Source organism: Calonectris borealis, chromosome 17 (genome assembly GCF_964195595.1).
Source record: "Calonectris borealis chromosome 17, bCalBor7.hap1.2, whole genome shotgun sequence".
Lineage (NCBI taxonomy): Eukaryota > Metazoa > Chordata > Aves > Procellariiformes > Procellariidae > Calonectris > Calonectris borealis.
Window position 1 is genome coordinate 1,830,249 of NC_134328.1, and position 14,638 is coordinate 1,844,886.

At 50.5% G+C, this 14,638-nt stretch overlaps 1 protein-coding gene across 6 annotated transcripts in view; it reads right to left on the reverse strand.

Moving 5' to 3' along the window:
- Positions 1 to 14,221, reverse strand: part of LOC142089593 (uncharacterized) — a 29,169-nt gene extending 14,948 nt beyond the window's left edge. For 4 of the 6 annotated variants that reach the window (XM_075166250.1, XM_075166247.1, XM_075166248.1 and 1 more), the window contains exons 1-15: positions 14,064 to 14,221; positions 12,981 to 13,037; positions 12,203 to 12,285; positions 11,559 to 11,724; positions 10,733 to 10,839; positions 9,204 to 9,428; positions 8,516 to 8,612; positions 7,928 to 8,026; positions 6,785 to 6,946; positions 6,292 to 6,470; positions 5,662 to 5,844; positions 4,580 to 4,724; positions 4,169 to 4,315; positions 3,753 to 3,983; positions 1,500 to 1,693 (exon numbers count right to left, since the gene is read on the reverse strand). In XM_075166250.1, coding sequence (XP_075022351.1) covers positions 1,500 to 1,693; positions 3,753 to 3,983; positions 4,169 to 4,315; positions 4,580 to 4,724; positions 5,662 to 5,844; positions 6,292 to 6,470; positions 6,785 to 6,946; positions 7,928 to 8,026; positions 8,516 to 8,612; positions 9,204 to 9,428; positions 10,733 to 10,839; positions 11,559 to 11,724; positions 12,203 to 12,285; positions 12,981 to 13,037; positions 14,064 to 14,180 — 2,192 coding nt within the window. In that variant the 5' untranslated portion in view covers positions 14,181 to 14,221. Of the gene's footprint in view, positions 1 to 1,499; positions 1,694 to 3,752; positions 3,984 to 4,168; positions 4,316 to 4,579; positions 4,725 to 5,661; positions 5,845 to 6,291; positions 6,471 to 6,784; positions 6,947 to 7,927; positions 8,027 to 8,515; positions 8,613 to 9,203; positions 9,429 to 10,732; positions 10,840 to 11,558; positions 11,725 to 12,202; positions 12,286 to 12,980; positions 13,038 to 13,334; positions 13,413 to 14,063 lie in introns of those variants that run through there. The other 2 variants (XM_075166251.1, XM_075166249.1) reach the window with 2 other exon arrangements.
- Between the last annotated feature and the right edge of the window lie 417 nt (positions 14,222 to 14,638).

Here is a 14,638-nt window from a genome sequence, read left to right on the forward strand (position 1 = left end):
AATACACAGCCCTGCCTCACTAGTACCGGGATGCAATCAGGATAACATCCTGCAGGGTAAAGGGGCACCAGAGTGGTACGACAATAAAACCCACAACAGAAGGATTTCACTACTTTGATGGACAATGGAGGATGTATCTTCAAGAAGGAGAACAAGCACATATTTCTGATTATGCCAATCCCTGGCAGTCCAAAGTAAATATGCTCCATTTTAAGGATAAATCAAAGTCAGTCTCGCAAACAGAACAGAAAAGTTCTGTCACAGTCCAAGACTGTGACAACTAAAGCCTCTGGAGAACAACATCTGGCAAGAACAGTTGCTGATTTTTCATTATCTATTGCCAAAGGTTCTTCATAACTAATTTATCTCTTTCTAGAAAAATTATTTATCCTTCTTGTTAAAAAAACAGAAGGAGGACCTGAACATTTAATAATTTAATAACAGCCCAATAATTGACCAAACATAATTCAGCTGGATCACATAAGAGAAGCTGGAGCTCAGAAGCAGCAGCTCTCAGCAGCAGCAGCTGTCAAGAAACACACTGCGTCAAAAGGGGGTTTATCAGCCTTGCTAACAACACACTCTGGAGTGGTAAAGTGTAAAAGTCAAGAAGCATGACGAAGCATGACAAACAATCTCTAAAACATTATTTGTACAGCTCTGCAAGTTCACGAGTCTTCCAAAAAACACCTAAGAGGAGGACAAACATCTCGATACTTTTCTTTCTTTTACTGGTGGTTTTTTTTTTTTTTTTTGGAAAAGCAGCACTTGTCACATTTGATCTTGGAAGCCTGATACAGCAGAAGCACAGAATCTTGTTCCCTCCCTGTATAACTTCTCCCTGACGTCTGTCTCTAAACAGCCTTTGGTACGGAGTACAGGACCCCGACATCAGTGATGGGCAAGAATCCCCGAAGACGGGTAGAATTCAAAAGAGGTTTCCCTGCTGCTGCTGTAACCAACCCCACGTCCTGCACCACACTTAACAAGAGTTAGCTTAGAAACAGAAGGCCCTCAAGATTTTCAGCACGAGCCTCTAGCTGCACCCTAAATGGCATTGTCCTACTCACAACGTCCGTGTGTAATAGCCTTGAATTCTGAAGATCCCACGTCAAACTACTTGATAAGGAAAGATCTATGTTCAAATGCACAGAACAAGGAACCAAAACCAGAGAGAAACTTCAGGTTTCAGTAAACACCTGCACAGTTTAATCATTACCCAATCCAGAGCCAAGTGGCTTGCTTTGGACTTCACACAGGAATGTGCAAGGGGGCATAAACATGAGCCCAAGGCTCAGGAGAGCTTTGCTAGCTTTAACTGTCAGAAAAATAACATTCCAATCATGGTACGCTCTTGGGTTTTTGTTGCTCGAGATTCTTCCATGTTCTGTCCATGGACAGTGAAAACATTGGAAAAGCACACAGGATGCAATAAATCCTCGTGTAATGATTACAGACATTAAATAACGTCCTGCCTAGGGTCTCCTCCCTGCCTTTACCTGGCCTCTGCCAGCTGCTCTGAAAGGCCTTCTCTGTCCCGCTCCATGGCTGCCAGTCGCACCTCTAGGGCAGCCTTCTCGTGCACCAGGAATTCCTTCTCTTTGGACACCTTGGCCAGTGCATGCCCTTGGCGAGAGGACTCCTGGCGCAACTGCTCCAGACCACTGCTAGCCGACTCTTGCTGGCGGTAAACCTGAAAGCGGGACAAAATACAGTTAGAGTCCTTTCTCTGGAGCTCTCTGCAGAGCCAGCCGGTGCCACTTCTCCATCAGCTAGAGGAGACAGAGATCCTGTACTGGGGGCTGAAAGGGCAAGGGCATCTGCTCCATACCGCACTAGTACCCTGGGCTGCCGGAAGGCGCTGGCGCTGTTAACTTGGAAGTGATGTGTAAGGCCCTTGCCTGGGGCCAGACAGCTCCTTCACGACAAACGTACGTACCCCAGACTACGTGTTTTCAAAGTGCCACCTACTCCAGTGTGTAAAGCAGTTGGATGCAATGAGGTGATGCTTGGCAGGGCAACAGCCCTTGCGGTGAGCCGTGTCATTCCGTGATTTACGAAAGTCTGGCTGATGTGGCCAAAGAGATGGTAGACTCTGTTTGTAGAGTAGTTCATGCCAACAATACTGTTGACTTGTCTTACGCAAAGAAGTTGTCTAATATACCTTGCTGGTATTCAAGCTTGAAGATTAACCGTGATTTTTTAGCTTTTTTCTTCAGTATAACACCTCTGCTGGGTATTTCCCAAACATACCACGTACTCCAAAACTAAGACCGTCCGACAGAGAATAGACCATCAGAAACCAACAATTCTCTCAAAGTTATCCCATAATACCCAAGATTGTACATTATGAAACTGACATTTAAATGATGACAAACTCCCTAGTCTCCTCCAGTGAAATGATCCTCCCAAGCTCTTTTTCCAGGGTACCGAAATCAGTCCGGAATGGAGAGTCTTGTGTGATCCCCTCTTTCTCATCTTCTTCCTCAAAGCCTAAAGAGGCTCTAACAATTCATAGAATCACAGAATCATTGAGGTTGGAGAAGACCTTTAAGATCATCGAGTCCAACCGTAAACCCAACACTGCCAAGTCCACCACTAAACCATGTCCCTAAATGCTACATCTACACATCCTTTAAATACCGCCAGGGTATTTAACCACTTCCCTGGGCAGCCTGTTCAATGCTTGACAACCCTTTCCGTGAAGAAACTGTTCCGAACATCCAATCTAAACTTCTGTGGCACAACTTGAGGCCGTTCCCTCTCGTCCTATCACTTGTTACTTGGGAAAAGAGACCAACCCCCACCTCGCTACAACCTCCTTTCAGGTACTTGTAGAGAGCGGTAAGGTCTCCCCTGAGCCTCCTTCTCTCCAGGCTAAACAACGCCAGTTCCCTCACCCGCTCCTCATAGGACTTGTTCTCCAGACCCTTCACCAGCTTCGCTGCTCTTCTTTGGACGTGCTCCAGCACCTCAATGTCCTTCATGTAGGGAGGGGCCCAAAACTGAACACAGGATTCGAGGTGCGGCCTCACCAGTGCCGAGTACAGGGGGATGATCACTGCCCTAGTCCTGCTGGCCACACTATTTCTGATACAGGCCAGGATGCCGTTGGCCTTCTTGGCCACCTGGGCACGCTGCCGGCTCACGTTCAGCCGGCTGTCGACCAACACCCCCAGGTCCTTTTCCCCCAGGCAGCTTTCCAGCCACAAAGTTGCATGTACATCTTAAAATACAATTTCAACGATTTCAAGATGTCATTCCCATTCTTAGCGGCACAAGACAGCAGACATTGACTTGCAGCTTTGTCCCGCTCTCTAGGCTCAAACAAATGGAGTTTTGAGAGTTGCAGACTTCACAACAAAAAACATAAATAGAAACGTGCAGCCCTGTTTTTTGCCTCAGAAAAAGGATTCAGAGCTCCACAGTTTGTTTCTTTTGCCGCATGTGAGAGTAGTAGCCCCACGCAGATTCAAGGACAACACAATCATCTCTTTGCAGCTTATCAAAAGCCAAAAAAGAGGCCAACACAGACAGGTGGAAGAACCTGTAGAAGCAGAGGAAAACTCAGAGAATTGCAGAACAGCTCTGCAAGGCATCAACACGCTTCCAAAAAGAAGTAAACAAAGCCTTCTGACCTCCAGCACTACCAAGTGCCTCCTTGACAAAAACACTGCAGAATCCAACAGATACAGCTTCACTGAGCCAAGCAGCCAAATGCCCACCCAGCAGCAGCAGGTTTTTGGTCTCACCTCACTGAGTTTCTCTTGCATTTCCTCCTTCTCCTCTGCCAGTATCCTCAGCTCTACCCGCAGCCCTTCCTGCTGCTCCTCTGCTTTCCTCAGCAGCTGCTCCAGGTGGGCTTTCTCTGCGCAGAGCTCTTCCTTTGTTCTTTTACACAGGTTCAGCTTCTCCTGGTCAGAGACCTTTGCTCTCTCCATCTCGTCCACTTTACCTGACAGAACTTCATTCTCTTGCTCCAGCTACAATCACAGAAGCACAGAGGAAAGAAAAGACAGTAAGATTTACTAGCAAGAAGGTTTGGCTTGGACAGGAAAAGGAACATTTCCATATTCGGTCAGTCATACCATCAGTATTTTCATTCACACTGAAAAGCAGCAGCAGCTGGAGACGCACCGCTGGCAAGACCTTTGGCAACTCTGCTCACCTGCAGCACAAGTTTGTTCAGTTGCACTTTATCCAATGCAAGAGCTTCATTGACACTGCTCATGTTCGCTGTTGCAACGCGTAGATCAGCTATTTCAGTACTCAGCTTATTCTGAGCCCCTGCCAACTCTGCTACTGACTGCTCTGCCTGAAGAGACAAAAGAACAACATGACACAAAGGCAGGAAAATCCCTGACTTCAAGCAGCAACTCCCCATCCCCTGTGTGTCTCTGACATACTCCCCGCTCAGCGCTCCCAATGAGCACGTGGGGACTAAGCCCAAAGAGCCTGTGTGGTCGGACCACCATTTTCCAAGAAGGAGAACAACACTGTCCCTGTCTTCTACTACCAGAAACAGCATCTGCGGTGGTCGTGCTATCACAGGTCCTACCTAGGAATAGGGTGACCATACCTTCTCCAGTGCCACGCTAAGCTCATGTTTCTCTTGCTGCAGCAGATCCCTCTGAAGGTGCGATTCCTCCAGGGCCTCTCTTGCGACCACCAACTCACTCTGTAACAATGAATGTTGTCCCTCAAGTGCAGCCAAGTCCTTCAGTCTATGAGAAGGGGAAAGACAAACAAGTTTGTATGTCAAAACATTCTCAATTCCGAAACCAAGAGTACATACTATGTCCCAGATATGACAGTTTGAATGACTTCCAACAGCTTTCTATTTACACCTAAAGAATGCTGGAATTTCCTGACTAGAGCTGCATCACTCTCTGTCATTGAGGGAGGCGAAACATTCGTCGCTGAGAGAGTACAACAAGCTTCCAGAAATCACAGAACGTTTCCAAAAAGTTCAGGTACTCTCAGCTTAACAGCTTCCTGCCTGAGAGTTCTCTCTCTTCTTTTTGGTACATTGGATACCCAAAGAAGAACTTTGGAAAGTCTTGTAAGAGAGTCTTTTGAGGTCCAAATTAATATTCCCACAATCACTCTTGCCTTCAGCAGTGAAAAAACAGAAGAGCCTGCAATCTGTTGGGGGAGGAGATGGGGATGAATTTCCAATCCAATAATCATAGGATCACAGCATGATTCAGGCTGGCAGGGACCCCAGGAGGCCTCTAGCCCAATCTTCAGCTCAGAGCAGCTGGGGTCAGCTCTGGGATCAGTCCAGGTTGCTCAAGGCTCTATCCCGTTGGGTCTTCCAAATGTCCAGGGATGGAATCTGCACCACCTCTCTGAGCAACCTGTTCTGCTGCATGATGGCCTTCACGGTTCAATTTTTTGTTCTCCTCAAATCCAGTCTGAACCTCTCTTGTTTCAGCTTATGCCTGTCATCAACTACTCTGGTCAGCTTTGGAATGATTTTTTTAAAGGGTCATAAAGAAAGCACAAGGAGGCAGCTATGCTGTATGTCAGCAGGTAGCTAGACCTGCCCATTGCTCCCTTCACCCTTCTATGCTACAAGTGCAAAACTCCTCCTTTTACGGTGGGCCTCCTAAAGTCCAGCAACGCCCACCCCTGCCCAGAGAAAGCGTTAACGCTCACAGGAGCTCCTGGTCACGACGCGCTCTCTCCATCGTCTGGTGCTGCTCCACCTTTTCCCCCTGGGCTGAATCTTCCTTCAGCTGCAGTTCAGCGTTACTTTGACGCAGACGCGAGGCTTCTTGCTCCGCTACATCAAGCTGCTGCTGCAGCTCTTCCCTGGTTTTCTCGAGGCTTGCACAGTCACTGCAGAGACAAGGCTCAGTTAGAAGAATGATGAGGCCTGAAGAGTCACGGACCCCGTTTTCATCATTCCAGGATGGAGTTGTGGGGAGCACGGGAAGGAAGAACTTGCTCTTCCCCTCACAAGGTAACTGAAGAGGGAAAGAGAAAGGAAGGCAGGCTTTTGCCTTCATTCAGTGAGAAGCAGTGGCTAGGAAAGGGCACCCAAAGAACCGAATTCAGAGAAGCAGCATGTCGAGAGGGAGGCGCCTTGTATTCCGACATCGCTCTGAATCTCCAAGGCAGCCTTAGGACTCCCAGTAGAGCATGAAAAGCAGTGACAGGAGGACGCTGAAGTGCCAAACAGAGGCATACACGTGGCAGGGCAGGCGAGTCCTTGCCCATAACACCTCTGAACTCCCAGGACTGGAAGCAGATTGCCTCTAGAATGCAGAAGGAGGAAACACTCACCTTCTGAGTGCTTCTGCCAGAGACTGGAGGTGCTGCCGCTGGCTGCTGGACGTCTTGCATTCCTCCTCCAGGTGCTCAAGCCTTTGCTGCAGCTTCCTGCACTTCTCTTCCTGCTGTCTGTGCTGGTGCTGCAGGAAATTGATAGAGTCCTGCCTGGCAGAAAGCTCTTCTTTTAGGGCCTGCAAGGAACGGGCAGGGAAAGAGCACAAACAAGCAGTAAGGAGCAGGGAAGATGGCTCCAGGTACCTGGCAGAAGCAGCAAGCAGAGAGGCAGCTCACCTGAAGGCAAAAGCTGTGATGAGGGGATGGAGGTCAAGGAGAGAAAAGCAGCAGAACACAGAGCTGGTGAGACTGGCAAGGCAACACGGTACCAAGAGTGGGAAGGCTAGAAAGAACTGGCTAACCTGGCTAAGTCAAGGGAAAGGTTTCAAGCTAAGTGAGGCATTAGCAGCTGAGCCTGTGGCCAGTGGTGAAGACAAGCAGAAATTCTCACCTGTGTTGCTCCTCGCCTCCTTGCCAGCGCTTCCTGAACCAATACAAAGGCATGCTCTGCACCAACGGAGCTCAGACGAGAGAGGATGTTGCCAGACGCTGCATGCTGGGAACTGTCAGTGCAGATAACGCTGACCGTGCTGTCACTGTCATCTAACACCACCTGAAAGACCACATCAAGCTGTTACTCTGCTCATCCTACTGGGCTTGCTTTCTCTATTTCTCCTTTTTCCCCCACTTCACCCTAGAGCCATTAAAAACTCAATGCTCTCATTTCCTCAGCCAACAAAGAAGTTTTGTCCCTGTGGCCACAAGTACTCCAGGGATTTCTGAAAACAGCTTCTATAAACAAGAAGAAACAAGGGTGAAGTGGCTGGAGGCTGCCTGAACGCTCAGTTTCTTGAAGCCCTCAGGAATGATTTTGGTCTCCTTCAGCTTCTTAGAGCCACATACACGAGCACCAGATCAACACTGGCAACAGCAATGAAAGGAAACACTAACGCTGCCCAGGGAAGAAGGAAGCTGATGAATACTGGAAAACTGCAGTGAAAAAGCTAATGTTTATAATTACTCTGAGCAGTAGCACAAGAGGATAAAAATGACTACATAAGGGGAAAGAACTGACTTTGAGAGGCTGTGTAAAAGATCTGATGATTAAACCCCCCTCCACAGGGTGAAGTTTAGTACTAAGTTAAAATCACCCCTGAACAGTGAGACCAGTTGCGATTCTGGGGAGATAATGGTCAGTGAATGTGGAGTGAAGTGCATCGACTGAGTCAGTCACCTTTTATAAAAATCGGAAGAACAACAGAGTCATTGCTCAAGGAGGGTGGGGGAAGCCCCCAGGCAACACTGGAAGACAAATGTCAAGTAGCCAACTCAGAAAGCACAGTCCAAGAGAGACCTTAGCGGGCGAAGGCAAAGGTACTGAAACTTCCAGTGACTCAGCTAAGTGTCGCAGGACAGCCAACTCGGAAGTTACGACAGGTTTTAGGTCAGAAAAGTGGTATAAAAATTCAACAGCCAGTAGCAGTTAACATAGACAGCATACAACATATAGATCTATTCCCTGGGCTAGTCTGTTGCCTTCCTCAAGTACTTCTAAATCCAATTTACAGGGATGCGGTCCCAACTCTGTACTCACCTCAGTTATATCTTTTATCAGCTTTTGGAGGGAAAGATTCTCCTCTTTGGCACTTTTAGTCAATGAAGCTTCATATTCTTTCTCTAAGCAGCTTGCCTCCTGCAAACAGAATAAGGAAAGGGTGGGCAGGGAAGAGCTGCTCCCCTCTGTAGCATTCCCATCCTCAGTAGCATTCTCATGCCAATAAGCCTCAGCCCGAGCGATTCCAGTATACTCCTTCCCACACATCTTCCATTTCTTCTTCGCTAAAACTAAGAAGAGAAAGACCAACAGCTAGTTTTTAGAGACTGCTCTGAAGCTGTCAATTCCAAGGAACTCTGATCCCTAGAGACTTCAAGTCACAGGCAGAATAGCATTGGTGCAGCCCCCCTGAGGAAAACATCTGAACTGTCTGCAGCTCCCCTGACACTGCCTGCACCTGGACAGACTCCACATGTGCCAAACACACACGGAATATTTTGGCAACGTGCGTGATGTTCCCATACAGTTAGCATCTTTACCACTCCTTCTCTTGAGGAAGCCACACCTCTTTGTGCTAGGGCTGGAGAGCAAACACGGGGCTATCTCCCAGATAAAGGTAAAACATACCAGAATCTCCACAGTGTCGTTAAGAGTTTTCATGGTCTTCTCCTTCTCCTCGTTCTGCTTCTGAGACTGTACAAGCAAGGCTGAGAGCTCCATCACCCTGAGAAGAGAAGGTCCACGTGCCATTCCAAAAGCATTGCACACCATCACCTGTTCAAGAGCTAAGCAGCTCCCAGAAGCATAGCACAGAAAGTTCAACCCAGAAAATACACCAAAGGCAGCGTTCACCTCTACAGGTTAATAGGCTTGATGTTGCAAAATGGCACTTCTTGCCCCAAAGGCTTTCTGCACTCAGTCTTGCAAGGGAATCGTCAGGACAGAGGTGCTACATTGCTTATGATGGTCCTGGGCGAGTTCCTCCCATCTCCCTTTAGCACAGCCCTGGGTAGCAAAAGGGCTGTACAAGAGACAGAGCTCTCTTTACACTGGTCTCAATTTATCACCAAGAATCAGTTAGCAGCAAAAACATTGTAATATGCCATCTCTTTTCCAGTCTTGTCTTACTCAGAAGAGCTGCTGTCAGTCAGACGGTTTTTTCTGTCCTTTCTGTTGAAGGCAATAGTTTGACTAGGGACAGAAACAAGGCTGTGCAGAATGGGTCTCTTTTAAACGTGAACACAGCCCGTCTATGAATCCAAGAGGCAGCCACAAAAGATAATATTGGTAATAGCAAAGTGTAAAACACCTTTACCTGTCTTGAAGCTCCTTCTTCTCCTGGTCCCCCTTGACCTGTAAGTACATGGCTTCCCGTGTCTTCTGGCTTAGTTCCTGGGCTTCCTGCTGTGCCTGAGCCTTCAGGACGGGTCTGCCCAGAGTGACGGACTCCCAGAGCTGTACACCAGAGTTTAGGCAGGAGCAGTTTACAAGTATAGATCCACAAAGCCTCATTTGCTCTGCCTTCAGCTCTGACAAATCTCTGCAGAAGAAAAAAGAAAGAGATAACGTTCACACCACCATCTTTACCAGCTGACTCACTTCTGAAGCACGTAATCGTCCAACAGTAAAAGCTGGCAGGAAAGGTGACATCTTCGTTGGGGATGTTATCATTCGTTGTCATTTATCTGACACTTTGGGATCAGGACACGTCTTGACAGTTGAGCAGTGAGCCTACTGGATAGTTGAGGAATGAGTCTGTTTTCTCCTCAGAGATAAGAAGAAATGTATGGCACAGCCAGAAGGCTTCAGGGACCGCTAATTACTCTGATTAATTGTTGCTCCTGCTCTATCTTATTAACATTAACTCTAATTATCATTAATAGACATAAGGGATTTTACCAAGGTCCCCAGCTTTTACACCTAGGGGAGCAGCCTTAAGTGACCTATTATTATCAGCACTTGGACTGCTAAGAGGCTCGTGACAATATCTACATAACAAACGTTTCAGGAAGGTGGTGTAAGAATAAGCCGGGAGTGTTGTAACAAAAACGCTCAAATAATACAAGAATTAACTACTAGGTCAGGCATACTCTCCCACTAAGGGAAGCTTATAATCAAATAAGATAAATGGCCCACAGTAACCCAGAGCTGGAAATTGCATGCTGACACCAGAAGAATGTACTATTAAGGCTACGCTATTTTTGTTTGTGTAGAAGGCAACTGTGAGAAAGGAACCTCAAAGAGCCCAAGAACAAGAAAACAATCAGAAAAAGAGGTATCAAACTAAGCAAAATAAATTGGATAAATGCAGGTGGAGAGGCTATTCTTTCTCTCAACAATGTTGGTACAGGAATAAGCGCATACAAACTGACCAGAACAAATGTAAGCTGGAAATGAGAAGAAAAAAAAAATATATATATTCACGAGTGATCTTTCCATCAGGAGCAGTGGGAAAAGAAACTCAGTGAGATTTGAGGCACATTTTAATCATGCTATTAAAAGGACTGCTCTACACGCTGCGTGCATAGCTTTGGTGAGGCTCTTCCAATGTGTCCACATATGCCTGTGTCCGTGTTAACATGCCCAAACATCACCATAGTCAAGTCCATCTGTTCAGGGCCTCTGCACTGCTGAGAGCCCGAGCCCCTCAGTTTTATCTGAAAACCAGCGTCAAACAAAACGATTCTGAAAATGGCCTAAAGCACGCTTAATGGCATTGATTCCGCCTGTCGAAGGAGAAATCATATCTTTAGCCGCAACTAACGTAACATCGAGGCTCAAGAGGCAGGTGTGAAGGGAAGCTACTTTTTTTCTGCAAGAGATCTAGCCTTAGCCTCTACTCACCGGTCAGTGGCAGTCTTCATTTCCAGGAAATGACGGCGGAAGGTTACGACCTGACGCCATAGGCTGAGGAGACGGTTATGTTCACCCCTTAAGTAGCTGTCATAAAGCTAAACGTGCAAAGACAAAAAGAAATGCCAATTCAGCCTTCGCTGTCACTGTACAAGTCTTTCAGATACGAGAGAGTACAACCACCATCGCCAGGTCTCCTTTCATAACGATTCCAGCAGGGGCATCAGGGACTGAAGAGGCACCACAGAAGCATCCTCAGTGACTTGCCACCTGACTTCAAAGAAGGGAACATCCACACTTCTCCTGCAGGAGCGGTATCAGCAAAGCAAACTGATCACGATTCATCACCTCGCCTTGCAGAGGTGTCTAACGGTCTTGGTGGAGGAAGACAAAAACAAGCCCCTCCAAGACCAGGGTCAGATTTGCTTACAACAGGCTGTTGGTAAGGGAGGCCTGTCTTGATCTTCTGTTTCCTACTCCAAATCTGAAAACACACAGACCTCTGCGGTCTCCACTGCTCTAGACGAGAGTTAAGAACTCTTAAAAAGGCGAGCGGTCCTGTGTGACTGCCCTACAGAGCCCAGCAACAGCAAGCATTTGCCTTTGAGACCGAGCAGTATGGTCACAGCAGGTGGGCATCTGCCATCACCACAATTTGCTGACACTCCTCCACCTCACAGCCGTCTTCTGCGCGTCAACACCAACACATCCTCAACCGAGCCACAACTTTCACACAGCAAGTTCTCCATGCCAGAAATAACATGCATTCTCATTCCACTCGGGCATCACGTCTGACATTCCCGTAGCCTATCCTTACCTCACGTTCATTGCGCCATTCACTCTCCTTCAACTCCAGCTCCTCCCGGGCCCTCATCCAATCCGCCGTCAGTTTTCCAACATCTTCTTTAAGGGCTGCGTTAACCTCATTCGCTTTATCGAGGTGCTCCCGCAGGAGAGTGTTCACTTCTGCCAGATTCTCGCACCTTGGACAGGGAGAAACAGCAACGAGGTCACTGAACAACTGCCATCCACAAGCAGCATCCCCATGATTTGCCAGCTCCCTCAACACGGACTTTGTTGTCAAACTGAGAGGCAGTAAAAGTGCTTTCTGGGATTAACTAAGGTCTCTCTGTGATGGCAAACTCATTTGCTTCTCCTTGCTTTTTGATCACATCACCTTTCTCTCGCATTGTCCTGAGTCGCTCCTCTACTGAACGATAGAATAATTTAGGCTGGAAAGGGACCTTTGGGGGTCACCCGGAATCACCCCCCGCTCAAAACAGAGCCGTTCAGCACACAACACTACTACTGCACCACAGAAAACAGATTGTGGACCTTTCTCCTTTCAAAGCGGCTTGCCCAACCGCTTCCCTTGGGGAGACTAGGTAGCACTGACAGGGTTTCCCTCACTTCCACAAGCATCCACGATACCAAGTACGAGGGAACGCTTCGCCCTTGTACCTTTGCTGCTCCTCTTCCAGCTGAAGCAGTGCTTTCTCCAGGCTGTGGTCTTCTGGGGCTTCCCACCTGGCCGGAAGGGATCCCTTAAGAAGAAAGGAAATGTTTAGTCAAATTCTTGGGTTCCCTTCACTACTGTTCGCATCCATCGCTTTTCCCTCCATTTGTTGGGCATCTCAGGAGCTTGTGGCTTCTTCCAGGCATAACGGTCTCGTGTCTACGGGGAGGAAGGGAGGGGAAGGGTGTTACTCCATGTGAGTAGCCCTCCTCAGTCTCCCACGGTTGCACTCGCCCAGCTGGGTATCCTCAGCTCATGACCGCGAGTGCTCACTTCCACCTGAAGCCTGGGAATGCTCTCCTACCCTTCGTTTCCTAGGTTTACTTTAGCCGTGAAGCAGCAAGAAAAGCACAGAGCCAGCTCTCTGTGTCGAACGCCAGCATTCTTGCCTTCCAACCGATTCTTCTTCAGAGACAGCCATATAATCCAACAGGCAGTACAGCCCTCTCCTGAGACCCCGGACAAAATGTTACTCCAGCAATAAAGCACTCTCTCACAAAACTAAAATCCTTCTTGATGGGGTTTTCTGGACTGGCATTTCTGGGACTACTGGCTGCTCTAAGAATGGCCACTGGACAAAACACTGATGGGCAAACTTGCAGCGCTTCTTTAAACCCTTGGGTAGCAGAATCTTGTGTTCTTCTGTCGTTGCTTTGGGGAGCTTTGTGTCTGCGTTAACGAATGCTACGTACACTATCTTTAGATAGCAACCTGCACACTCACCCCTCCTGCTTCCAGCCGCTGCTCCAACTCTCGACACCAGGTCCGGTACTGCAGTACCTAGATGGATACATAGGATGAAGATGAGCGAATGCAGCTTCTGACAGCCTCGGCTCCTCCTGCATTAGCTTCTCTCTGAGTCTTTACAGCCCAAGCACAGTACATCTCACAGTGCTGCTGATACAGTCAACAAGAAGTCGTTACGATATAGAGAAGCTTCACCTTATCTAATATTAAAGAAAGTGAGACAGGGTTTCTTTTACGCGTAGCGCGCTCTGCCCATCCTAAGACAGCGATGGCAAGCAGAGTGATGAGACAGGCTTAGGCAGCCATGCCTGGCCTACGGCCACCACGCACCCCAAAGCAACGGGCTAGGCGGCCAGTGGGTCACTGAAGTTGGAGAAAGGAGTTTTCCGAATTGCTTTTCAGTACGTAGCAAGCAAAGCCAGTTCTGACCCCAGGCCTGCTGCAGAACGCGGAGTTCCGTTCAGCTGCAGAAGGCGAGCACGGGCAAGAGAAGCAGGAGGACCCGACAGCAGCGCCGTGCCCGCCGTCGGGCACCGGGCCGGGCAGGACCCCCCTGCCCCGACCCCCCGCCCGGCTCTGGCACCCTCCTCGCTGCCGCCGCTCCTGCGCCCCGGGCGAACCCGGCCAGAGCTGCCCGCCTCTGCCCGGGGCCGCCCAAAGCCACCCCCGCCGGCCCGACCCCTGCCGCGGGACAGCCCCCTGCTAGCGGGGCCGGAGAAAGGGTTCGCACGCCAGGCCTCTTTCTCCGAGTACGGAAACGACCCAGCGAGAGGCGCGGCAGGGGCACAGCGGCAGCGCCCGGCGCCCAGCGCGCCTGGGCGGGCCGGGCCGGGCCGGGCGGCTCCCGGGGCCCCCCGAGCCCCGGGCTCGGCGTCGTCCCGCCCGCGGCAGCGCCGGGGAGGGCCCCGAGGAGGGCCCCGCTGGGGCCGCGCGTTCGCCCCCGCCATCTCCGCCGCCCGGTCCCCTCTCAGCGCGGCGCGGGCGGCCCGGGCAGCCCGGCCCCGCCACGGCGGCCCGGCCCCGGGCAGCTCCCCCCGGGCGGGCGCCGCCGCTCCTCACCTTCGCCTGCAGCTTCCGCACCAGCACCGCTTGGCGGTGCTGCGCCTCCTGCGAGCTCTGCAGCCGGCGCCGCAGAGAGGCCTGGCTCCGCGCCTCCTCCGCGGCCCCCGTCGCCATGACAGGCTCGGCAGCCGGACCCGCCGCCCGCGCGGCTCCGCCCCTCCGCGGCCCCCGCCCGACGCCTGACGGGCCCTGCGGCGGGGGGTGCTCCGCGGCCTGTCTCGACGGACAGCGCTCAGGCGGCCCCGGGACGCAGCCTGGCGCCTGCCGGGGCGGGCGGAGTTGCTCACCCTGCCCGCCGGGCGCGACCGGGAGCCGGGCCGCGGGGCGGGAGAGCCGGGCTCGCCCGGGGCCGCTCTGTGGCAGCGGTTCCCTTCTCGCTCCTCGCTGACGGTGCCGCGCCGGGCTGCGGTGCTGCCGCGGGGGAGGGTCCGCCCGGCAGCGGTTTGCTCCAGGGCGGGTGTCTGTGCCACCTGCCCGCCATGAGCCGCGCCAGGCACAGGGCGTAAATCGGGAGGGGCGGTCACCCGCTGCAGGGGGGTTCTGCAGGGCATGAGGAGAAGCGCCTGAATCGT